Source organism: Acipenser ruthenus, chromosome 10, assembly GCF_902713425.1.
Source record: "Acipenser ruthenus chromosome 10, fAciRut3.2 maternal haplotype, whole genome shotgun sequence".
Taxonomy (NCBI): Eukaryota; Metazoa; Chordata; class Actinopteri; order Acipenseriformes; family Acipenseridae; genus Acipenser; species Acipenser ruthenus.
In genome coordinates, this window is record NC_081198.1 from 30,855,474 (window position 1) to 30,881,981 (window position 26,508).

The window sequence follows — 26,508 nt, forward strand, 5'->3', positions numbered from 1 at the left end:
TTACTATACAGCATTAGCCTACTATCATATCACAATGTGCCTCAAACAATAACATATCTCAAAACTGAGTCTAATACTTTCACTGTTATAATCACTAAGCCATTACAGACCTCACCTGCGACCCTGTTGCTTCACCTACCTCTGTACTGCTTTTACCAGGTTGCACTGCTTCATTTGCCTGATAAAATGATAAATTGATGCATGCTGTTTAGAGAGAAAGTATGACTGCAAACTTCATTAGTAAATTATTTTTACATTTGCTATGAGAATCATTATCAGTTGTGTTTATTACTTTAATGACATCTTCCTACTTACACTTTGACTTTTTGTAAAAAAAAAAAAAACTTCCTTACGTCCATCTTTCTTTTTTTGGCTGCCATTATGCTTTAGTCACCTAAAGCCAAATTGAAGTGATTAGATAACCTTAGTTGGCTGACGATATCAAAACATGCTCATGCTCTCTCTCTCTCTCTCTCTCTCTCTCTCTCACACACACACACACACACACACACACACACACACACACACACACACACACACACACACACAATGATTTAGCTGTGAAACAATTTAGCAACAATGGGTCGCTAACGTAATAAACCTACTTACCTACCCATTAGGTAGGTAGGTAGGTTTATTCTCTCAAACTATGTTGCTGACGAGCTGACAATACCTTCAGCCGCGGTACCTGGCTTTCATTCAGTCAGTGGCTCACACTCATATCAGACTGACCGGCAAGCGGCAACTTCAGATGAGCGTCTTTCCAGAGTCCAGCCTAAGCCAGCGATTCCCAACCTTGTTTTACTCACGCCCCACTGAAATTACTTTTTATATCTGTCCCCCCCCCGCCCCCGCCCCCCGGTTAATTTGACTTTAATATGTATTTTTTTACTGCCTATATAATATAGTGCGTTTATTTAGCCGCCTGGATAATCACACTGTCCATTCAATCAAATACACATGTTCGTGTTCGCTTTTTACACACACAATACAAAAATATCTAGCAAGGAGTAAGTTAGTTACAAAGGGAGGAAGGAGGAGGATAGAAATAATGTGACAACGCATTAACCAACAAACACAAATATCGAATTCAACTGATTAGATTTATTCTTATTTTAAAAAATAAATGTGAAAATTGTGGCACAATATACACTGTTTAAGAATGACTAGATTTTTTAAATTTTAAACCCGGAACACGACCTTTCACTCCCGAGTCCTTGTGCACTTTCGCGCCTCAATGAAAACAACACACTCTGCTTGGTCCCTGACGTCAGCCGCGCACTGAGTCAGTGTTACAGTGATGCATTATGGAATTTGTAGTTTTCTTGTCTGCTAATTACACCCCAAAACCCCACCAAACACCTACACATCCCAGGGTGCCATTCTTTTTAAAGCTACCGGTATCTCTTGTTCTCTCTTTAATAACTCGCTGCACTCAAAGGGCGAAATCGGTAGTATCGTTTGGCACGTCACTGTTATTATTACTAGTACGTTATTATTCAAATGTTCACCGCGCCCCCCTGGAAGGTTTCAGGCCTCCCCGGTTGAAAACCTAGGGCCTAAGCCAATCAAATTAGCATTGTTTAGCATTGGAGCAACGAGGGGATCTTGAGAGAGTTAACCCTTTGTGGAGCGGATAAAATGACTTGACAAAAGACGTTTCAGATTTATCAAAATTATTGGTAGGGACAATTCAACGGTCCCTTGACATTGGTAGGGACATGTCCCTACCGTCCCTAGCTAAATCTACGCCGGTGCTTCTCAGCAGTATGTATTTGCTGCTCATGTGTTGGTACTCCCTGCTCTTGGCAAATTAAAACACGGCAGAGTTCTCCCACACAAGGTGCTCTATCTTCTCCTTTTTGCCATCTGAAGGCAGTTTGATGGAATGTCAGTCTCTCTGAAAGGCTCCTAACCCACAACCTGTCGAGGCAGGATGAGAAACGAGGATCTTGTTACATAAACTTGCTTCTAAAATTGAATTTGGCTCTGAAACGGAGCTCTGGCTATTTTGGCTGACAGCCCAAGCGATAAGCCCTATAGTTTAATACCGAGGAAAAACATGCACTGGCACCAGGGGCCAAAATCGAAAGCTTTAGGAAAAACATTATTACAGTTAGTCATGCGATGTCTGCCACTCCAAAAAAAGAAAAAGAAGTGGAAGTGTCCAGAATACTAAAGGAAAATCTGTGAGAGGAATGACAGGATTGTAATTGTATAAAACTGGCAATTACAAGACCACCTTGTCACTTGACTAGAACGTGGAAGGCTGTTCTGTCCCGGCACTTAGGCTTCTCCTAAAGCTAGGTAAAGGCAGATTTAGAGAAAAATGATAATAACTCAGAACCACTGAGAATGATTGCAAACACTATACAATAGTAAGGGGAGTGCAAATGTGCAGTTTAATTTGCATTGCTCCAGCTTAGATGCTACATTTATAAAACTTGGCCATAGCTGATTTTACCACAGAGTGATTTAGCATGTGTAACAGGCAGAGACTGGCTGCGAACAGGATGTCATAAAACTAGCAGCAACAATTAACATTGTACTTTCTAGTTTCCTTTACAACAAAACAATTAGAGTTCCTGCTTAAAGTATCATATATATGTATATACAGTACTGTGCAAAAGTTTTAGGCAGGTGTGAAAAAATGCTGTAAAGTAAGAATGCTTTCAAAAATAAACATGCTAATATATGTCTATTTTTGAAAGCATTCTTATTTTACAGCATTTTTTCACACCTGCCTAAAACTTTTGCACAGTACTGTGTATATATATATATATATATAATATATATATTGGAACTTTTATAGTATTAATACACAGGTTTCCATAGCCATTTCATGTTACTAGTTGCCATATGATTCATACTACTGCAAATACAGACAGCTGATCTCCAGATAGACTCAACACTTGCTGTTCTGTCTAGCTTACAACTCAGTTTTGCATGAGCATTTCAACCAGTGTACAAATCTGAAGCATTTGTGACCTACTGGACAAGTCTGCTGAAGGGTAGTCAGAAACTACAGCTATGGCCTAGAATGTTAGTGTAATTAAAAGAAAAATAATAATTGAGCATCATTTTGATATTTTATTTAACATCATGTAATCAAAGAAACTGCTAAATGATTTCTCAAAAGTTTTTGTCAGTTTTTCGTTAAGTCTATGAAAAACTACAAAGCAGTATGTAATGCAATATGTTAATGTAACATTATTCATCTAGTTTCATTCGACTTTATGAATCAAAATTTGTTAATTCTATAAGATGATGCAAAACGTTTGGCCATAGCTGTAGAGTGACTTCAGTGAGAAAAACTGAGATTAAAAAGAAACAAACACACTGCCGACCATGGACGGGAGTTCCCAGGGGGTGGTGCACAATTGGCCAAGCACCGGGGAGGGCTTTGGTCGGCCAAAGTGTCCTCGGCTCGCCAAGTACCAGCGACCCCTATAGACTGGCCGGGCACCTGCAGGCTTACCTGTAAGTTGCCCGGAGTTGCGTGGTCCTCCAACACTGTAGCTCTGAGGTGGCTCCATGGCAGGCCTGCAGAGTGAAAAGAAGCGGACGGCTGACGGCAGACGTTTCGGAGGACGCATGTGTAGGTCTTCGTCTCTCCCGAGTCAGCACGGGAGTGGCAGCGGTGAGCCGGGTTGAAATAAAAAATAATTGGGCTTTCTAAAATGGTCGAGAAAATGAGAAAAAATAATTGGTGATTCCAAATTAAAAAAACAAAAAAGAAAACAGAAAAGAGGACAAAATAAGCACAGGAAAACGTTTTCATTGATATTGCCTGGAGGGCCCCTTAAATTACGTTGTGATTACAACATGGCTCACTGCTGTAAGAATCAATCTCCTAAATACTGCATAGACATATATAACAGTATACCATAACTATTTATTCTTCTTCTTCTTCTTCTTCTTCTTCTTCTTCTTCTTCTTCTTCTTCTTCTTCTTCTTATTATTATTATTATTATTATTATTATTATTATTATTATAATACATAGTGGCAAACTTTGAATGTCACAAAACTTTTTGCCCTGGTTTAATTTGTCCTTCAATACCCATTCATGTAGCTCCATGGCAGGAGTTTCCAGCAGAGTCAGGCAGGCTGTGCTTCACAGAGCTAATTGGTATAAACATTGAAGAGCTGTTTGCTTATCCGTGCTGAGTGCTGAATTCCATCTGGGTTTCCATGACAACTGTCAGATACAATCTAATGCTCTCTGCAGTTACTGGGCTACACCACTGGGGAGGAGGCGGGCTCTTAAAACAAAAAGTTTTTTTTTTTTTTCCTCCTAAAACTGTTTAACAAGGGGCATATATTTTGTCTATCTGAGAAAACTACAGGTTTGAATGAATAATAACTAAGCCTTTTCATTAGTATATGGACTTTTCTGCAAGTTCCCCACATTGTTTCAGTTTAGTTTTCCAATCTTTACATTTTAACACCAGAACCGCCGGATTTTCGAACTACCTAGAACCGCCAGGTGGGTCACTTTGACCCATACATTTTTAAACTGCTTCATTATGAAAATGAAAGACATACTATCGGATACAACTTAAAAGTTTTATTCATGAACATCATATCTTACATTTGCATTGCAGAAACACCACATTTAAATGGAAAATGAAACCTAAAGGGCTTTATTTTTAAAATGAGCACGTATACAGCACAACTACAAACAGTGAAAAAAATTCACATTTCAAAAGAAACGAGTCTGTACATACAGTATACCCGTGTACAGGTGTAAACTGGTACATGTACACACAAAGCTATAAAACCGAAATCATCGTTTCTAATACTACATAAAAAGAAAATATAACACCATTTCCGGTATGACGGCTACACTGTACACTATGGAGGAGCGTACGCGTCTGCCAGCTGACAATCAAAATGACTACTTTCAAGATTAAATATTTCCTTCTGATATATTCCCAGTTGCATTTGTGGAACAAAACGAAGGATTGTTGTCTCCCAGGTACATTGAGAAATAAATCAACTAGGCTTTCACTGAGTTGACATCTTGACAAATCCACAATCATAGCAATCTCTGTCTCGTAGTCAGTCTACAAACAAAGAAAGGCTTGAAATAAAAAAAACACATGTGCTATGAGTAGGGGGTGTGTCTTGTTTGCCGCATTTACAAAAATAATAGAATATCTTAAGTTATATTAAAAAAATATATATATTGTAATGCATGGGTCACATTGACCCACATGGTGGTTCTAGGTAGAATTGTTTATAACTTTGTCATTTTTGCAATTCTGGCTATCAAACGCCGTCAGGATATTTAATTCATATATTTAGGAAAAGTCAAAAATGAACTTACACATACATTTACAACGGAAGAGTAATTAACATTTTAAATGCAAAATGGGTCAAACTGACCCGCATGGTGGTTCTAGTGTTAATTAACCAGTCATCACACTGCAGATTCACTCCCTGAGCAACAGGTATTGAGACCCCACTCGAAGCTGTAGGATATTAGGAGGGTTCAGGTGTGTCCTCATACATGCTGCACAGGGAGAGCATATACAGTGTGGTGGCAGGCTGAATGGAAAATTGAACTACAGAAAACATTAAAAAACATGGCAAACCATGGTAAATGCATGGTATTACCATGGGAAAAGCATGGGAAAAAATGCTAATATCCCTGGTAAACTCTGATAAGGGTAGTACATAGAACAGCGATCCATTATTTTTCTTGTGTTTTCTCCCCGCAGTCTGATGTGGTCCATCAGAGTGTGTTTGAGCTGATCCATACAGACGACCGGGCTACGTTCCGGCGCCAGCTTCACTTCGCCCTCAATCCCAACCCATTCGAATCTGAGCAGGGCACAGAACGTGAGTTTTCTGACGGGATCGCTCCTTTTTTCAACACAGTAGAGACAGACGAAGACACCCTACCACAGCAATAGCAAATTCAGAACGGCAGCATATTCTGTCAGACAAACATTCAGTACAAGAACTGTATATTATTAAATCTTGAATGGGCTTGAGCACTTGCTGGTCCAACCTTCATTGCGCGTGATGCAGATGTTCAGATACAGCACTAAAGAGTTCTTCTGTTTCCTGGTTCCATTTCAAGTACGAAATGTAACCATTACCGCATGGATATTTACCTCTTATAGATCCAAAACCAGAATAAGATATATCAAAGCTGCTTGCAAAATCTGTGACGCACTCATGGCCCGCCGCCAAAGACATAAAAAGACGCACAGATCTCGGCAGCATTTTTCTTTTCAAGACTGACCCTGACGGGAACCTGGTATCAGAGTACTTGTTGCTTATGACTTGTGTTTTACATAATTTATGCCAGATTTTATTTACGATGTAATAGTTTTAAATAAATTAATTATGCGTATATTGTGTGCTACAGTGCGCAGTGGCCTTGTGTCCTGCGTGTGGTACTGACTGAGTGGTTTTGACAGTGGGTGGGCATCCCTGTACCTTGCTACCCGCGGTAACTGTGAACCGGTGAATCCGTACTGTAACGGTACTGAGGTCACCGACCTGCTCCGTTCCCAACTGGTGCTGTATCGGTGCTGTGCTTGTACAAACCCAGTACTGTGCCATACTAACCCGGAGCTACAGTCACCGAACCAGTACCGAACAGACCGGTACCTTCACGGTTCCGACCCGGCATCGTATCGACCTGGTGCTACAGACACTGAACCGATACCGAACCAAGCCGACTCGGCACCATCCCAGTACGGTCTGGTTCTGACCTAGTACTGTACCCTACTGACCCGGTGATAAAGCCACCGAAACAGTACAGACAACACAACAAAACAGTGGTGGCTTTCATCAACCACCAGGGCGGCCTCAGGTCACCCAGTCTCCATCGTGTGACCCACAAGCTTTTGCTCTGGGCACACGCGAACCTTGACTCACTCTGGTTTTCAGCCCTCATGCAGCTCCTGAGCGGCTAGCCGTGGAGACTGCCCAAGCACCGTGACTGGCTCAGTCAGGCACGGGGGACTTTATGGCATCCCGACCCATCGAGCCTGCCCCTCTGGGTCTGGCCCCTGAACAGCTGCATTTGAGCAGTCTGGGTCTGTCAAATAGGGCTATTGACACAGTACGGGTACAAGCGGGGCGTCTTTCAGACGTGGTGCCTGCCTCGTTTGTCTGACCCCACTACCTGTCCTATGGCAGTTATACAGCAATTTTTGCAGAACTTGTTTGGCGAGGGGAAATCCCCTTGTTACTGGGGTTCCATACTAAAGTACATTAAAGGTCTATTTGGCAGCTGTTTCACCTTGCCATGTCAAGACTGACTTGGTCTCCCCAGGAGTTCACTTCCTGGTGGGACATTGTGAAGGACATTGTTCCTCGCTGGAGGCTAAATGTGGTGCTTCAGGCACTCATGAAGCCTCTATTTAAGCCCATGCATTCAGCTGAGCTGAAATATTTATCGTTTAAAGAGGCTTTCTTGCTCGCTATCACCGCAAAGCAGGTGAGTGAGATGCAGGCCATCTCTATTGCAAAAGCCTGCTTAATTTTTACAAAGGCCAGGACAAAGGTTATGCTCCGTACAAATCCTGCCTTTTTGCCAAAGACGATCTCAGCATTCTATGTCAACCAGTCTGTGGAATTGGAGGCTTTCCAGCCACCTCCTTTCCAGTCTGACAGGAGTGACAGCTCCATACGCTCTGCCCAGAGCGGGCCCTGGCATACTACGTTGATAGGACGGAAAGTTGGGGGCAGTCCTAACAATGTTTTGTCTGCTATGGGACTAAATCCCATGGTGAAGCCTTGTCTAAGCAGAGGCTGTACAAATGGATAGCACAGTCAGGACTGCCTATGAGCTGGCCCTCTCCAGAAAAGCTCACTGCCCATTTCCACCAGGGGCATGGCAACTTCGTGGGCTTTATTCCAGGGTGCGCCTGTAAAGGACATTTGCAATGCAGCGGTGTGGGCTACTCCCCATACGTCTACTAGGTTCTACGGACTGAATGTCGTGGATCCCCAAAACCCTGTCTTTGGACCTAGTGTTAAAGGTGACTTCTCAGTTGACCCTTACAACACAGGCATAGAGGCAAGTTTCTCCCTCAGTTTTTTAGCCCTAGCTACTTGTTACTGGGGTTCCATATGGTAACGCACAAGGCAGCCTCTCAACTTTCCAGTCATTCTGCAATCTTGCCTTCCAGTCATTCTGCAATCTTGGCATGCAACGGCTTTGGTACACTTACTCATGCTGTAATGGTTACATTTCGTACTCGAAAAGGAAAGTTAGTTTATTATCCTAACTCCTGTTCCCTGAAATAGAAATGTAACCATTAACCTTCAAGGTCACTGCATCCATGATTGCAGCATGCTTGTAGGAAGAATGATGCTGAGATCTTTGCACTCAGTCCTCGTGGGCATACCATTACTGCGTCACAGGCTTTGTAAGCAGTTTTGATATCTTATTCAGGTTTCGGGTCTTTAAGAGGTAAATACCCATGCGGTAATGGTTACATTTCTATTTCAGAGTACCAGGGTTATGGTAATAACCTAATAATGTTCCTAATCATTTCCTGTGTTGTAGATGTAACTCATTCCAATTGTCCAGCTGTAGACCATGTCACCTACGACATAGGTACCAGGAAGCAGCTGCTATATATCTTCATGTTGAGCGTTCTAATTCAAATATTTACATATGAATAACCATAACATGAAATTGTTTTTTGATAATGTTTATTATAGACTGCTCAGGATCTTTCAGCCAATCAAAGCGCATGTTTCGCCAAATGTTTGGGAACAAGACAAGGTCATTCGGCCCATCAAGGCTCGCCCCTTGTTAGCACACCATTCTCCCCTACTGGGGGAGAAACCCAATTCATGACATCAGCCATACCACTTTCAGTTTTTACTAGGGGTGCACCGATATAGATTTTCTTGGCTGTTACTGATAGCCAATGATTATCTACCCATATCTGCCGATACTGATAATAATAGATAGTGCAGGTAAGCTATTTTAATCTACTGGAACAAGACATAGGGCCTATATTTAAACTATTTTATAATTATAAATGTTAAAACATGAACAGGTGTACTTGTTGTATTTATGACAAAAATGAACAGGTATTGTTTAGTCCAGCCCCTTTGTTTAGTATTTATTTATATTATGATTTACATGTTTATATGACCGCAAAAGCCAATATTATGTGTTATTGTTTTGTCTTTTGATTATTAAAACCTCGTGAGGATGCGTGACTGATCAGCTACTGATTGTTTAACTAGCTGACAGTCACGCATCCTTATTAAACTTGTGCAGACTGTGGCCGAGGGGTAATAAGATAATTAATTAATAGCTAGTTAACCACTCGGCCAGAATATAAAAGCCTGCAGCTGTCTGCGCTCGGAGGAGAGTAGCTGATCCGTCATGCATCCTCACGAGGTTTTATAATGAAAAGACAAAATAACAAATAACATTGGCTTTCGCCGTCATATAAACATATAAATTATAATATAAATAAATAATAAACAAAGGGGCGGGACACTCCACATTACTTGTTCCATTTACTTCAGAATAATGTTCTATTATATTGTGTGCTTGACAGCAAATTATACATGTGTTTTACAACAGTCACACAAAAATAACATTTTGCATTTGTACTAGTAAAAACACTTCTGTAGAAAAAATATATATAATGTGACATTAACTTTTATAGCCACTTGCTGTCAGACATTGCATATTATAACTTCGACCTATACTTTACAGTAGCCGCATGTCAACTTTTGTTCAATTTGTATTTTAAGCATACACTGCTTAAGTGCAACTTAAATTGTTCACTTAATCAAAAAAAAAAAAAAAAAAAAAGATGTCACAAAAATATTACATTTCCGGTTACAAAATTCAGTCAAACTCAACCCGGCATTCAAAGAAGAGAGTTTTTTTTTTAAAACGCATCAGAATACTATTCTACTCACAGTTCATCGTTGGATTTAATGTAACATCAAGTCTGTTCTGCTGCACACAACTCAGCTATCCTATTGTTCTCTACATTATTTTAAAAAAATCCATATATTTATATATTTACTGCAGGGTGATCGTATGTTACACAGCACAGGGAAATGACTGTCTCAGTGTTCTTGCGTCATTAGTATAGTAAGCGCGCCTGACCAAACATTACATTCTGTGCTGGAAGAAATTCAAGCATGAATATCAGTGTACATTATTGGCTAAAATAACAAAAACTGCCGATCGCCGATTGTGTTTTTTTTCCTTATATCGGTGTCATGCCGATAGGCTACAGATTATCGGTGCACCCCTAGTTTTTACATCAGCATGGCTGACGTCACCTGCTTTAAAAAATTATAACCGAGGCACCAATCAGCTGCAAAGTCTGTGACAGCACAACTGGTCGTGTACCTCAGCCACGTATGACCGTATTCTCTTCATCAACCTTTTACCTCTTTTCAATGAAATTGACAATGGACTAAATAAGAAGGCTAATGATTAGAAAACAAATATAGCTGGATTTCTTTTTACTTCATAAAGCAGTATATAATAGAAATAGACTGCGAGTGTCTGTGTATGGGTCATGTCACCTCGGCTTTCAGTCTCGTTCAGTTCACTACTGATGCCGATATTACCCACATACGCAGACATTCGCCGTCCAGTAACCCTATAATAAAGTCCTGATGAAAATGCATGTTTGTTTTTTGTTTTGAAGTCATGCAAAGTGGCAGCAATAGCACCGGGCTTTCCAACATTGTGAACTATGACCCCCAACTCATTCCGCCCGAGAACTCGTCCTTCCTGGAGAGAAGCTTCTGCTGCCGCTTCCGCTGTCTCCTTGACAACTCTTCTGGCTTTCTGGTGAGTAGTTTTAATTCTTACAAATGTACCTGGGGTTTCTTACAAGCTTTAGTTTTATTGATTGGGTCATTTTTTTTTTTTCTGACAATTTTAATCTTTAATAATTTAGCTCCCTGTCAGCAAGTGGTCGTTTTTTTTGTTAACATTTTGTTTTATTTAGGCACTCAATTTCCAAGGCCGGTTGAAGTTCCTCCATGGGCAGAACAAGGTATCGGAGGATGGCACCCTGGTCCCCTCTCAGCTGGCTTTGTTTGCCATTGGCACGCCCCTCCAGCCTCCTTCCATTCTGGAGATCAGGACCAAGACCCTCATCTTCCAGACAAAGCACAAGCTGGACTTCACACCTACGGGATGCGACACCAGGTACGTTCTTTTTATTTTTAAATATTGATACTTGATTTCCAATGTTTTACTACAGTCAGCCGAGGTGATGGCAGACGTCATGCAAATGAAAAGAAACTCACCTCACTCCTGAATGCCCCGCTGGCAATTTCTGCAGTTTATTTTTACATGAATGCGTTAGGTACATTTGAAAGCACATATGAATGCCCAAAGGTCGTTCTGATCAAACCGAACTAAGACCCCCCCCCCCCCCCCCCCAAAAGTTTATATGTTGCTTAGACATTTAGAAACAAGCAATATGTGAAAAGAAGCCTCTGTTTCCTTTCTGATGTTGAAAATGTTTTTTTGTTTCACCTTTTAGAGGGAAGGTGGTGCTGGGTTACACAGACACTGAGCTCTGCATGAGAGGCACCGGGTATCAGTTTATTCACGCAGCCGATATGATGCACTGTGCAGACAGCCATGTCAGAAGTAAGTTAAAGTCTGTCATCACTGCATTACTGGCCTTTCCTCTCACAGTCTGAATGGCCTGTAAACAGAAGCAGTTCCTGCTTAAGAGAGTTTAAGAGCCTTGAGACAATCATTTCAGCTTATTCTTTGTTTTTTGTAACAATTTCAGACAATATGGCCTAATTGTGAATTAACCACCACAGTTGTGCATTACGGAATTCTATTCAAGCTCTTTTTTAAAATTATTTATTTAATTGTATTATTGCAGTGATTAAAACAGGAGAAAGCGGCCTCACAGTATTCAGACTACTGACCAAGAATGGAAGCTGGGTTTGGGTCCAGGCAAATGCTCGCCTTATTTATAAGGGAGGAAGGCCAGATTTCATCGTTGCCCGACAAAGAGCCTTGACGTAAGTAGTTTCCTGAAACTTCTATTATTTTTTCTGCATGAAAACCATTCACAAGAATGTGGTTCAATGAAAACTTTCCTAAAGCATGGCAGCCCTTTGTGTCCTGCTTAGACTAGCTCACACTCACTTGTCTTCTATAGCCTCCTTCTAATCTCTCTAACTCTCTTTCTCACTCTGAACTGCTCCCTGTTAATATTGAAGCACAGCATGTATTTCTGTAATGTACATTAACTGTATTTTTATATTTTCCAGAAACGAAGAAGGGGAGGAGCACTTACGCCAGCGGACGCTGCAGCTTCCCTTCCATTTCGCCACCGGAGAGGCGGTCCTTTACGAAACCAGTTCTACTGGGGATTTCTCTAATTTCTTTCCAGCCAAGAGCAAGAAGGGTGCCGAACAGAAGAGCATCGATCCCAACTCTCTTCTGGGCGCCATGTTGAAGCAAGACCAGGCCATCTACGTGTCGCACGCAGCCACCGAGCCCCAGTACTCCCTCGATAAAGCCATGGAAGACACCACGATTGTGAATGCCCTGGGTGACCCCAGGATTCCAGGAAGCCACAGACAGAATGCAAACGTCAAGCAGGAAAGTGAGACTTTGGCCATGATGGACACTTTGGAGAAGCTCTTCAATGGAAATGACCTCCAAGGTGTTGATGGGCTGGAGCTAAAGCACTGGGAGGAAACCTTGCTCAAGATGGATATCAACAACAGTGAAATGTCCATAGAGCTCAATGATATCCTTAACAACGACATCTTCTCCTATGTTGAGGATGCCTTGTTCAAAGAGCAATGCAAACCCAAGAACAACGGCAAAGATAACGGTCAGTCTTCTATCAACTCCCTGGCCAACCAGATGGATTCCATGGGAGTTGTTCAGCCAAATGTATTTGAAGGCCAACTTCTGAATGGCTTTGTTGCCCAGTTTGGCAATCAAACTTGCTCACAGCTGCCGCAAGGTCGAACCCTACAGGACTTCCAGGAGCCGCCCTTGCAATCCTTTCAGGCCACTCAGATGGATCTAAACCAGCAGTTGCTACCAGCCCATCAGATAGGCACCCAGCCCAACCAAGTTGGAATGGGTAAGCCCAGTCTGGCAGGCTTCCAAGGCTTTCTGCAGGCTGGTCCTCAAAATCACATAGGACTGAATGTCTCAAACGATATGCAGCCCAGGCTTCAGCAGCAGCAGTCACCTGCCAATCTGAACACCCCAAACTCCTTCGTTCACATCTGCTCCCAAGACAACATGGAACTCAATGCTAACAATCAGCTGCAGTTTGGCCAGATGTTGGCTGGACCCTGTACACAGAACCTCATGGGACACAGCTTGCAGCAGAGCACAGTTGGCTCCCTGGGCTTGTCCAACCATAGGCAACCACAGATACCCCAGAATAACATGGGTGGCTTCTCTCAAAACCAAATAAGACCAAACTCTCAGGCCAACATGGGTCAGCCCAACCCACTGACTCCCCAAAGCCCACTTCAGAAGTCCCAGCTGATGCCAGCACAGCAGCTACTGAATCCCATGGCTTCTAACAAGGATAGTCAATGGGTTACTTCCGCATCCAACACTAACTACACCCAGAACCATCAACAGGTGCCCATGTCAGCCCACAATGAAATACGAAGGGATCTGCAGCAGCTATCCCTACCCCAGAACCCTTTGATGATGAACCAACTACCAACACAGCACCATCATCCAGCAGATTTAGTGCAGCGAATGCAACAGTTGCAGCCACAAGCAGTGATCCAAAATGGACAGCTGTACCCCACCGAGCCACAACAGGAAAGACTAGTGGGTGTTCACCCTACTGTGTCTTATAGCCAAACCCAAGGACTTCAAAGCATCCCCCAAATAAGTTCTCTGTTGGCTCAGAGCAATCAGTTTCAACAATGTGGGTTGGGATCCGGAGCCCAGCAAATAAGAAAGATCTATCAGACCCCTGTGGGGTCAGCAGGCCTCTCTTCGACAAGCAGCTGCATGTTCGAGAACAATTCCTCTCCCCCGATGAACGAGGTGCAGTTCAGCAGCATGGAACACTCTACCCCTTCTTGCCTTAATATAAAGCCGTCCCCCAACGAAAGCCCCCTCCAGGCATCCTGCTACTACCAGACAAAACCTAGTGAACCCATAGTGGGCACTACAGTAATTGCGCAGGAAGACATCAGCATCAGCCCTCCATCATGCCAGTTCCAGCCTGGCTTTCCTCCTGAGGTTCTCCTGGAGCAGTGCTTTATAAACTGCAATGGGCAGACTCCGGTAACTCAAAGTTTATGTTAAATGTTAAAAAGCAAGGCATCTCTAGTTGGCATTAGAGTCCCTTATTGTTTTTTTCCCTGACTTTTCACTGAGATTGTGGTGAGATGAACCCATTTTCCAGTGCCACTGCTCACTTCGATAGGAGAGCAGTACAGTACTTGATTTTCATGCCCAAGTCACTTCCTTCTTGTGTTACATGAAATAGGACCCCAACTGTCCCCACATATTTCTTAACAGGCAGCATAAATCGCAAGTGTAAGGTTTAGTAATAAAACAACTGCAATAGCACGGAATTAATGAAAAGCAACTTGTTTGCCAGAAGGAGCAGGTCATTTATTGTTCAGTGTTATTTCTGGCTCATACTGTTAACATTGGGACAGATTCTTTAGGCCAAAGTGAAAATTTTATTTTTCAAAAGGTAAACAAACGATCAGAAATATCCTCCAATTAATGCCTTAAATGAAACCCCTGCTGTGCTTATCTCAAGTTTTTAGTAATTTATGATGGAATAAATCTGAAAATCAGCCCCATTATTTTATTCCTTCCTGAAAATGTCCCTTTGAAAACAATGGATGAGAAACAATATTATCAAAAAAGCAATCAGGGAGTTGTTCACAAATAGCACCTAATTTTGAACTGAACAGTCTTTTAAATGAATGCAGTAAAGAGCAGTGTAACAAATTATGTAACGACAACACGAAACAAAGCCCTTTGAACTTTATTTACAGCTATAATTTGTAACGCAAACAGTCATTAAAGCAATCAAATTAAAGCAATCACATTTTAAAGCAAAGTGCATTTTGGGTGAAACCCAGCAATGACCATTTAATTATCAGAAGATTATGGTTTACCAAATCAAAGAGACATCCTGGAATCAGGGACAGTGCCACATGGCCCCCATCCCTGGATATAGCCACGTCATGTAGCATTTCAAAGAGTGCCAACAGTGTGGTTTTTTTTCTGAATCCTAAAGCTTTGGAAAATAAAATGGAATGATTCATTTTTTAAGAACGTAAAATAGCCCCTATTTTAGTCCGAAAGAGAACAAACAAATTTTAAAAAATTGCTGGAAATAACTTTGTGATTTAATTTCTTTAAATCTGATCGTCTACTATTAAAAATAAATCTGTAACATTAACCTGACAATTTCTCCTTAAAAAAAATAAACAAACAGGATTTAATTACTGACTGGTGTAAACGCTTTGAAAAATGGCTCAATGTCTGTATATTTTATTTTCAAAGCTTTTTACACCATACATTTTTAAAGGTTAAAGAAAAACACCCTCTGCGACTGTGGCAATGTCACAGTGTCAGTTGCAGGAACATCACAATACAGAATCCGTGGGGACAGAAATGACAGCTTCACGCCCCTGGGGGTCAGTCTTCAAACCCCCTCACTTCAGAAACTCATCACAAACTTCAACACAAAGCCACCTTTAGACATTTCGATTGCATTTGAATATAATCCAATAATCTCTTGATTGTATACAAATGTTATTATGAGGACCCCAGCTAAAGGTTTAAACTTTTAAGAATAAATGTTTAACTTCAATGTATTTGGGATGTTGGTAACCAATCAGATAGCTCATATTAAGAAGCACTCCCAATATATTTTATAATATAATAAATGACTACAATATGAATGTGTATAAACTACATGTGTACTAATGTGTATATGGAATAAGCTATTAATAAATACATAATACTGTATTCCTTCGAATTTAAGACGCACTTTTTTAACAATCTTTTGCTTCTCAAAAATAGCAGTACAGTACAGTGATGCGTGCATTAAAATCATCAACAAAAGATGTGACTACCAGAGTACAAAAACTGCAACGTGACTTACTGCCGAGAAAAGACGAACCAAAACATTACAGCCCGATCTCGAATTATCCATGACATACAGACAGCCATTTTCAAACAAGCGTTATTAGCTTCCTGAGGAATTCAAACATTCACATGCATGTTTACTTAATTAAATCTGTCTGCTAAAACAGTATATAATTTACAGTAACATGTTATAGAATCTACAATGTCACTGCAGCAACTTGGAGAACAAAGAAGACCTTCTAAAAATGAGTTACAATATTTATCATTCTTATATATGGCCCTTTTAAGATACCAGTAACTGGAAAGGATATTCTAACTGGAGTACACTTTAATGATAGGCATTTGCTAACTCAGTTTTAAAACTTAGCTATGGTTGACTAACATAACACAGTGGAATGATCACAGTATCATTTACTAAATGTAAGCAACAATTGCACATGTGAAAACTTTAACAATAAAGCCAAAATTAAAACACTTTACATTTAAAACTGGTTAATAGACTAGCAAGCACTGGAAAAATCAGTTCAGTTTTATATGGTGCAGAACTAATTTATTTTAACATATTGTTTAGGGACTTTGCGTTACCTCTACGGTGAGTGTCGTAATAGTATCTACAACGTATCGACAATAACAGTCCAAAGCAAATTTGCACCATTTTATCTGGCATAAACCATTTTGGCTGTTACTTATTTAACCCCTTGAAAAAAAAAAAAAAAAAAAAAATATATATATATATATATATATATATATATATATATATATATATATATATATATATATATATATATATATATGTATATATGATATATACACATATATATATCAAAAAAGTCCTACAGGTACCACAGTAGCAGGCGCAGTTTACACTGCCTCAGTTTCTGATCATCTCATCAATTCCAGATTTCCTAAATCCATTGATGGAAATGTCTGGTCTGCTTTAATTTTTTTTCAAGAAAATTGGCTTCATCACTCACTGCCATTCTCATATTCACTTTGACATCCGACACATTCTTTCCCTTGTTCATCGCTTCTTTAACCTGTGCTGCATACTAGTCTGTCAGAGCGGGATCACTCACTGTATGCCACACTCTGATTGGTGGAAGTATTTTTAGTGATCCAATCAAAACCGCCAATAAAGCCAAAATAAGTTCCATGCCAAAATGTCCCATTATACGGTATGTCAAAGAAAATATTAAAGGAAGGTTGGTGTTTCTTTTTCACTTAAAACGGGACATTAGGGCATTCAGGCTTGTTAATTCCTGCCACCCGGACACAGCTGCCAATTCCTGGACTGTTCGGGTCAAACCCTAACTGTAATGCTCTGTGTGACAACAGATGGCCGCAAACTGCCTCCATATGTGTAATTGAGGCATATTTGTAAATGCATATATTTATTTGATGTTTTATTTTTTCCTCAAATTGAGGGTGGGAAATTTGGTCTGTGTCTTAAATTCGAGGGCACCTTAAATTCGAAGGACTACGGTATTAAGTAAATAACCTTACACTGTACAGACACTACTATATACACACTAAGGCCAACATCTGTAGTTCATATGCATATTTATGATAATGTATAACACTAACTTTAAATGACTATTTCTGTGAGTCCCTCAACTGCCTTTCTTTCTTTGTATCTTTAGCAACCAGGCCATCCAATGGAAGAAAATGGAGAGTTACCCTATACTGCACTTCCTAACGGAAACACATATTTTCCAGAACATTCCAGACAAGCCAACTGCTGTGATTACTAGATGAGTATCACTGTATTTTAGAACACCAAAAAAAAAAAAAAAAGCAGAAGCACACAGCCATGTGAAATCAACAGTTGCCTTACGAAATTATTATTATTATTATTATTATGGGTTGTTGTTCCTTTTTGATGTGGACAGTTTCACCCTCAGAAAGATTCCTCTCTTTTTTTGGGCAAAATTCTACTAAATCCAAAAGGGATTACTTAGATGTCATTCCCAAGTATTTGAAAGGAGTCCAGCATGTTGATTTTATGATAGACTAAAGTTTTTGGTATAAGAAAAGCCATCTGAAGAAAACAAATCTTTTGTCAAGTAAATGTGGCTGGATGAACTAATGTGAGCATGGTGATGTTCACACTCAAAATGGACTGGATTATATTCCATAATCTCATTCTGATGAATGAAAACAGCTCTGCGTAGGGTATGTATTTGTCTTGGCATTCTGTAAAACCTATGGTAGGGTCAAAATACCAGATTGTCAAAATACAATATTCGGTGGATAATATAATCACAAAACCACAGCAACAACAAATGGTTCATAAAACCAGAATTACCTTTATTGCAGAAACGTCTGGAGGCAATTTGGAGGAAAACCCAAAAGCAGGATTCCATGTGAATGTTCCCATATAGCTAATCATATTAATCTCAATGCTATTATAACTGTATCCTGTGGGTGCTTCATTTTGATTTTGTTTGTACAAAAAAACCCCACCCTTTTTATATTTTGTATGCATTTTATTGACATTATTAACCTGTGCTCTTGAGCCATTGAAACTCTATTGTATGGTATTTTCTTCCTTTGTTGTGTGAGTGAGCGTGTGTGTTTTTGTGTATGTGCTCTCAGTTAGTAGATAAGAAGGAGGCACCCTGGCCAAATGTTAAAAATGCAATATCCTTTGGATTCAAAGCCCAGGGAAAACCAATACAAGTTTTCTTCTTAAAAAAATTAAGCAATGTGCTGAAAAATTTGCAATTTCTTTAAAAAATTTAAAGCACAATTTAATGATGCTTTTAGCTTAGTTTTTTTTTAATTTCTTGATTATGAACGAACCACAATTAATGGGAAATGTGAATTTTGAAATATCATATTTTTCTAGCTATAAAACCAACATTATCTAACAAAACACAGCTTCTGTGGAGGATCGGGCTGTTTATTTCCTGGTTGCTGGAATCATGGGGAGGTGATGGGATGGGAGTTGCAAAGGATGCTGGACAATGAAGTTCTCATTTCCCTTTGAAAGAAACAAGCAATTGATTATTGTGTATTTTTGAGGAGATGAGTTTGATGCAGGTTACAACAGATTTATGTATTTATTTATTGCATTTATATAGCGCTTTTTATACAAAAGTATCGCAAAGCACTGTACAGTACATAGCAGAAAAAAAGAACAAACCACAATACATTTGTGTAGCATGTCACACATAAAACTGCCACAATCAGACCATTTAAATAACACATTTAAATAACAGTATACACATAATACAAAAGCGGCAATTTTAAAGTTACATTAAAAGCCACTAAGATAAGAAAGCCATTTTATAAAAGTGCATTTTTAGTCTCGGCTTGAAAACTGTAACAACGTAACAATAGATGTATACTATATAATAAAATTATATACCCTAATAATCTGTTGTAACATAGATCATTGGCAGGAATGCCATTAATGTACACAAATGAGAGAGCTAATATATGTACAGGTAATGCAAACAGTGGATTTAGCTGGACAGTGATTTGTAGTTCGGGCTTTGAAATGGGAATTGCATTTTTAATGTAACTGACTTTATATAACATCTTTAAAGCTAATACACCAAAGCAAATATTTTATAGGTTTTCTCTGTTTTGTTTTTCATGAAGGGAGCTGAAGGTTGTGCTCTGCAGTTAGACAGAGATGTAAAGTGGCAGCTATTTAAAAAGTGCTTTACACTACAGAGCAGAAGATTCGCCGGGGCTAGTGTTAACGGAGTGGATGTGAGGGCTAAACGTACAGAAATGCTGGTGAAAACAAGTGTGACAACCAGAAATATGTATGGATTACTTACAGTACCTAGTCATATATCTAGAAAGACGCTGCCTGTCAAACAACAGTAGGAGTTGAAGAATCATGCCTCAAATGCTTTCAAGGAAGATCACTGATACCTGTTGCTCAGTCAATAGCAAGTTAAGGAAACGATAAATAAGAATGAAAAATATCTTGCGGTAATCTTTTTCGCTGCCCTGCATATGAACAGTATGCCCTCGTCATTACTCTATGTAAATCTAAAAGCATTTTATAACAACTTAAAATAATCATTAAGTCAAAGTCATTCCGTCCCACTTCTCTCTCTCCTGTGTTGTACATTGTTGTAACAGCTTCAACACATTTATTTTGGTATTTACTTAATGAAATGTAACTGAAGAGACTCCACAGCACATGTTGGCAGGATCAGATCTTTCAGATACATAACCTGGTACTTGGAACATTGATGCCAGCAGAGTTCTTTTGACAGACAAAAGATAAGTCATTTTGAGCTGAACATATTTTAATCTCTAAGAAAGATGTCATAAGATATTATTTATTTGTATTAAAAAATATAAATAAATAAAACATTGGCATTAAGATTTGCAGAAATACAATACTGGTATTACTAATTGGCTTCATATATTTCTAGAGGTTGTCTTTCTTGCCATAGTTTCAAGGAATAAGTCTATACTTGGCCTTTTTTCATAATTCAAACATTAACTTAAATTATGTACATAAGAGGCATGAATGCAAATAAGCAAGGACTAATTACCCAATAATGTTTTTGAAGATGTAATATAATGTATACTTTACTGGTTTTCTTAATATCCAGAGTGAAATTTCCTTTTTCTTACATTAATAAAGTATATCAAAAATATTACACCACAACTGTAAAAAAAAAGTATTTTATAACATTTATACAGTCCAATGTATTTTTTTAATACTGACATTAATATGTTAATGAAAAGTATCAATGAAAGGCATTTCTGACAGTAATATAATGCTCTGTGACAATCGTAAAAAAAATCAATACCACTTTGGATTTTAATATTGGACCGTTATTGCCCATGTTAACCAATGTACATTATCAATAATTCAGTAATCATTTTCAGAATTTTACTCCAGATTTGACCAATTCAAACATGGGAAAAAATTAATTTGCGGCATTATGTAAACACCCAAATAATAAGTGTTTCTAAGGGCTGTATTATTATATCCTAAAACACCTTTTGGTTCTGGCACAATCTTGTACCAATATAAAATGAAATAAATATTAAAAAAAAAAAAAAAAAAAAAATGGAACTGGCTTTTGCTGTTTATGAGTATATTGACTTTTTTCTCCCAGTCTGTCCATGAAATTCCATTGACCTATATTGTTTTCATTTTGCATATTATAAATAAAATAATAATTGCCAGAAAGCAGGCCGCTGTGAGACCCTCTTATCCTGCGTGGCAGGGTTCATAAGCAAATTTATGTATAAATCGATAGTTATTTTTCCTTAAATAATGTCTTCTGTCACTGATTATTTTGGAACCATCACAGATCCTGTATCTAAGTAATAACACCATTGAGGCAGCTATTTTAAATTGATGTATTTTTCTAGATGTCTGAAGTCATGACAGTAACACCTGATAAGAGAAGCTTTATGAAAAAGACTTTAAGAATAAAGAGAGGGGCCCTTGTAATGTATACCAGTTATGATACGGTTTATGAACAGTGAATAGTATTTTATTCCATACCAATAGAATCTCACATCTTCTTAAAAATACAATTTAATCTATTCAGGTGTTGAATGATTTCTGCTTATGAGATGTAAAACACGTCACGTGTGTATGTATATTATATATTTCTGCGGAGGATAAACAGTGGACATTTTCTCTGCGTGGGTAACACAACAATTAACAATCTCGTAATCATAAACTCAAGTAGCCACTGACGTACTTTCCAAAACACTGTAAAACACTGCGTTAAGGCCACCTCAATATAAAGGCCACCTTGCTATTAAGGGCACTTTTGAAAAGTCCGGATTTGCTCCCATTGGCAGCACTGTAACGTCTCCTTCAATATTAAGGCCACCCTTGTATTCAGTATTAAGGACATCATCGGAGATCCCAAATGTATCAAGACACTGTTAAATGACCTCTAATAAAACCAAACCAATGCTGTAAATCATTTTTTATACAGACTCTGGATCCAATGTGATGTAACTCATCTGCAAATTAGACTATTTGAACTAAAACGGTAAGTAGGAACAGAAAACTAAAATCCTAGTGACGTTTTTTGACTAATCTTCAGTAGTAAGGCTGCCCCGTTAAGGCCACATTGTGTTGGCCTCCTGAGCGGACCAAATAATGAGGCTTCTCTTATAAAAGTTTACTACAGTATTTTTGCCGTTGTCTTATGCTTTTCCCATGGTTATACTATGCATTTACCATGGTTTGCAATGTTTTTTTAATATGCTTTACCATACATGTACCTCACTGTAATTTACAAAGTTTGCCTGTGTTTTACCATGCTAACTATTCTTTATTACACATTGCTGTGCTTTTACTATAGTAAACTTTTATAAGGGTTCACTGGCCTTACTAATCTATTATTTTTGTGTTACCCACTGAAAATAAGACTTGTGATACCACCACAACCTACCATTCATATGTCGATGATTATCTTTATAAGAATTTTGTAATATAAGTTCAATTCAATTTGTCCATCTGGTCTGACACTCCTTGCATGTTAGCTGCTGAAGGATATTTGATTTGGTCTTTTAGTTTGTTTGTCTTTGGGTGTCCAGGGTCTCCACATTGAAATCCATTATCCATGTATTATGTACAGGTTGTTCTTGTGTGTTTTTTTTAATGTTTTCTTTTTTTGGCACTTAGCAGTTAAATTGTTATTGCCCTGCACTTACCTGATGTTATTTTGTAGTTTGCAGCACACTGCATAGTCATCTGCTCGCTTTATAAAGAAAAAAAAAGAAATGTTTTTAGCTTTTTGCTTTATTTGACCTATTAAAAAAAACAGTAGTTTTGCTCTTTAATGTTATGTAACGTTTCATCCTGAATTATTAAAGACGTTTTTAATAAATAATTTCATAAGCTTCTGTGTTGTGGAAATGTGGTAGCTAGTTTGATGCAGCTTTGGAAGGTGCATAGAAAATAAATGAGAGAAGATGGATTAATACATTTCATTTACCAGAATACCCCAATTTCTTTACAAAGCACCCTTTTACAAACCATACTTTACAAGGTGAAGGTGGTAACACTTATTTTTTGCAATCTTATGTGTCAGATACAGTCATTACACCAAACTATGCTCTCTGCAAAGGTCTCAAATGTGCAGTTTTGAAAGAAACACATGTTACAGCAAACACTTATTTTCATTTTGAAAGATGAAATCTGGTACTGTACTAGGGTAAAACAGGTTTCAGTTTGCTGCTACTGCTTTACTTCCTAAGTCATTAAACTCAGTTTTCAGGGTCAAAGCTGCAACGCATGTCAGTCAATTGGAGAATGACTGGAAAGAAGGTGTTTAAAGGCTTGGGGACATTTTTAGTTTATAGGTGAAGTGACCAAGGGAGTGCAAGACTATCTGAAAGCAAAGATTGCAAACAGAGATTTAACCTGGTGTAGAACCTTTTATCATGTTTTATAAAATGAAAATCCATGTTTGCTATAGCATGTGTTTCTTTCAAAACTGACCTATGTAGCTTATATAAATGCATCACGGAAGATTTATTCAATTATTTTGTTAGCTTCATTGACTTGTGATTAATCCTGGACCATTTTACCAAGGGTAACGTTACCATAGGTAGGTCAAGATTAGTGCTAATCAGGGTCTGTGGAACCAGCCAACAGATTCAGCAATTCAGATTAAACAGAAGGTCAAATAGAAACCGATCATACAATTCGAGCTACATAAATGTGAACCTGTGTTCTACTATTCAGCACCCCTAATGTGTACATACATACACCAGCATATCATCACAAAGCAAAAATCAAAGCAGTAATTCCAATGGAAATATAGTCTCAGAATCCAGTGCACCAAAAATGCCATTTATTATAATCCTGTGGCCAACAAAACCGCAGTGAATGTTTCATAAATATGAATGTTTACTAAATCTACTCACACCTTTTCAGGATACTCTCCTGATCAATATGATACCCAGCATAGAAAACATTGTTCATCAAGGTGAAATACAGAGATTTAAAAAGCCTTCTTAAATATGTAAAAACAGTCATATTCTGGCTTTTGTTTAATATCGCTATTATGATTACTTATGCTTAGTGGTGGGATGAACATGTTTTTTTTTATGTTTGGATATTTGTCCGAGATAAATATATTCGTTTGGAAATTTAGAAAAAGCCATTAAATGAAACATTTTAAGTGGAGAGATACTCAGGGAGTATATTTACTGCGTATGACATTTAAACAAAGAAATCTGAAAAACAACAAAAACACAGCACTTGTGTATACCATTGACATTTCGGCAGTACTTCAGGCCTTTTCATAACTAACAAATACCAACCAATAAAGAAATTTAAATGTATTAACATTTAATTCGCAATACGTGTTCAAGTGCCTTTATAGAATTTAAATTCAAAAATCTGAAGAAAAAAAAAAGTTTTTGTTTTTTTAAAGTTCAGTTTTTTTTAAGAAACAGAATTGCGTCCATGACTTCTGCACTTAGGCGGGGCCGCTTGTTTGTAACGGTGTTACCGGCTGCTGAAGAAACCCCTCTCTGACGGAGTCGATGTTGCCGGTATGCATAACATTTCCCATGCAAATTGGGACAGTGTTGGAAAACGGGAGACATGTTGCTTCCACCATAAGAGCGGGTCTTCATCTACGTCCCCAAATAAACTGCTGTAGTCGTGTTTTGCTTTCTGTTGGCCACAGCGGGTATTTTCTGTGGTAATTGCGTCAGTGTTGCTGACGGAAGCCAATGCTGAAAATGTCTCGCTTCCCAAATCCAAAACAGCCCCTGAAACCCCAGGTAGAGTAGTACTTGCCAGCTCTGGGTTGCGTGCGTGTAATCTGTACTCAATTTTTCTTTTGGTTTCTTTTTTTTGGACATCATAAAGAAGCTGAAGCATTTTAAATCGGGGATTGAGAGCAACTGTTAGTACTTGCACAGAAGTTTGGTTGATTATTGCTAAGGAAACGATTCTCCAGGTCAGTTCTGATCAAAGTTTTTGTCTGTCTAACAGCGGGTGAATCACTCCCTTCTGGTTTAATTTTGTCAACCAAGTTTGTGATCACAGGTAAAACTGCTGAAAGCGTAAGATTGCATTCGCTGCTGATATTAGGATATTTTTCCCACCCCTACTTGTGCTGTTTTTTAACCTGGTCTGTACGTTCAGTTTGTCCTTTTGTAAGTTCAATTCAATTTTCCATCTGTTCTGGCTACAGTTGAACACTCCTTGCAAGTTTGTGGACAAAAGATATTTACGCACTTCCAATTTAGGAAGGGGTATAGCTAAATTGGTTCGGGTGTTTGAAATGTGTTGCATCCTCACTGCGTTAGCTGTGAAGTAGCCAGTGGATCAGGTGAAAGAAAACTTCCACAAGAGGCCACCAGATTTCACACCTAGCTTTTGTAATGCACTGCCAGTATGGATTCTGAACCTAAGGCATTGAAAAAGACTTCTAGTCAAAACGTTTGTTATTTGTTATTGGATTTTAGTTTCTTTTTAGCATTTCCAAATTCTGACCCCTGAGGATGAGATGAGGTTTAAAGCTGTGTAACCACAAATGCAAACAAGCCTGGCTCTATTGCATAGTGGCTAAAATGCTTGCTCCCAGTCTCTAGCATGTTACACCTTTATAGCAATGGACTCTCTTACTAATCCAACCTATAATCCAAACCGCTCTACCATAATACAATCTATCTGATGAAGCTGCAGAAATAAACCTTCATATCATAATTCCTAATATGTTTACACTCTCAATGTCTATTACTTATTATGGATGAACTGTAGTTATGAAAACATCAAACAAACCCTAGACAAATTACAAAATCACAATCCTGTACCAACTGCTTTGAATTAGCAAGTGTTTATTGATTGACTATATTTTCACTGACTAAAACATTTACCAACCATGTTAAAATAATTTTCTTTAAAGGATGCTTCTGGGAGCTCAAGTTCCGTTAAAGAAAATAAACGGCAAACATTTAGAATGTTTTGGGGTTTTTTTATTGGGGGGGAGGGGTTCTGGAGAAATACATATTTCAAAACTTTCAGGAAGTTGTTTTTTTCTACAAAGACTCAAACTTACAGAAGCTACTCACGTGTGCTGGATGCTTTCCTTCGACGGGAAGTACAGCATGGAAAAGAGCGCAAGAATATAAGAACATAAGAAAGTTTACTAACGATAGGAGGCTATTCAACCCATCTAAAGCCCCTTTCACATTGGCATGTTCTACCCGGGTCAGGACCTGGTGTCATGCGGGTCGGCTACGAGATTTTCACACTGCTTTTGATAAAGCAGGGTTGACCTGGGTGACAGACGCAAGTAACCAATACGCATATCAATGCCCCAGAAGCAACTTGTTACAGACGCTGCCATCCAAGCTTCTCTGGATTGAACCATTGGCTCAAATGTTAATTACAGCAAATGTTTCTTCATCCCTGCTGCAATCTGGCTAATGGTGT

The 26,508-nt window shown here is 38.8% G+C and overlaps 1 protein-coding gene across 1 annotated transcript in view; it reads left to right on the forward strand.

The window, feature by feature from the left end:
* The window catches only part of LOC117401326 (aryl hydrocarbon receptor-like), a 118,176-nt gene extending 95,234 nt beyond the window's left edge, over window positions 1-22,942 (forward strand). The window contains exons 5-11 of the mRNA XM_034001923.3: window positions 5,725-5,845; window positions 10,666-10,811; window positions 10,972-11,174; window positions 11,515-11,624; window positions 11,872-12,013; window positions 12,266-14,273; window positions 17,744-22,942. Of these exons, the coding sequence (XP_033857814.2) occupies window positions 5,725-5,845; window positions 10,666-10,811; window positions 10,972-11,174; window positions 11,515-11,624; window positions 11,872-12,013; window positions 12,266-14,273; window positions 17,744-17,854 (2,841 nt within the window). The 3' untranslated portion in view covers window positions 17,855-22,942. The remainder of the gene's footprint in view (window positions 1-5,724; window positions 5,846-10,665; window positions 10,812-10,971; window positions 11,175-11,514; window positions 11,625-11,871; window positions 12,014-12,265; window positions 14,274-17,743) is intronic.
* Window positions 22,943-26,508: the final 3,566 nt, after the last annotated feature.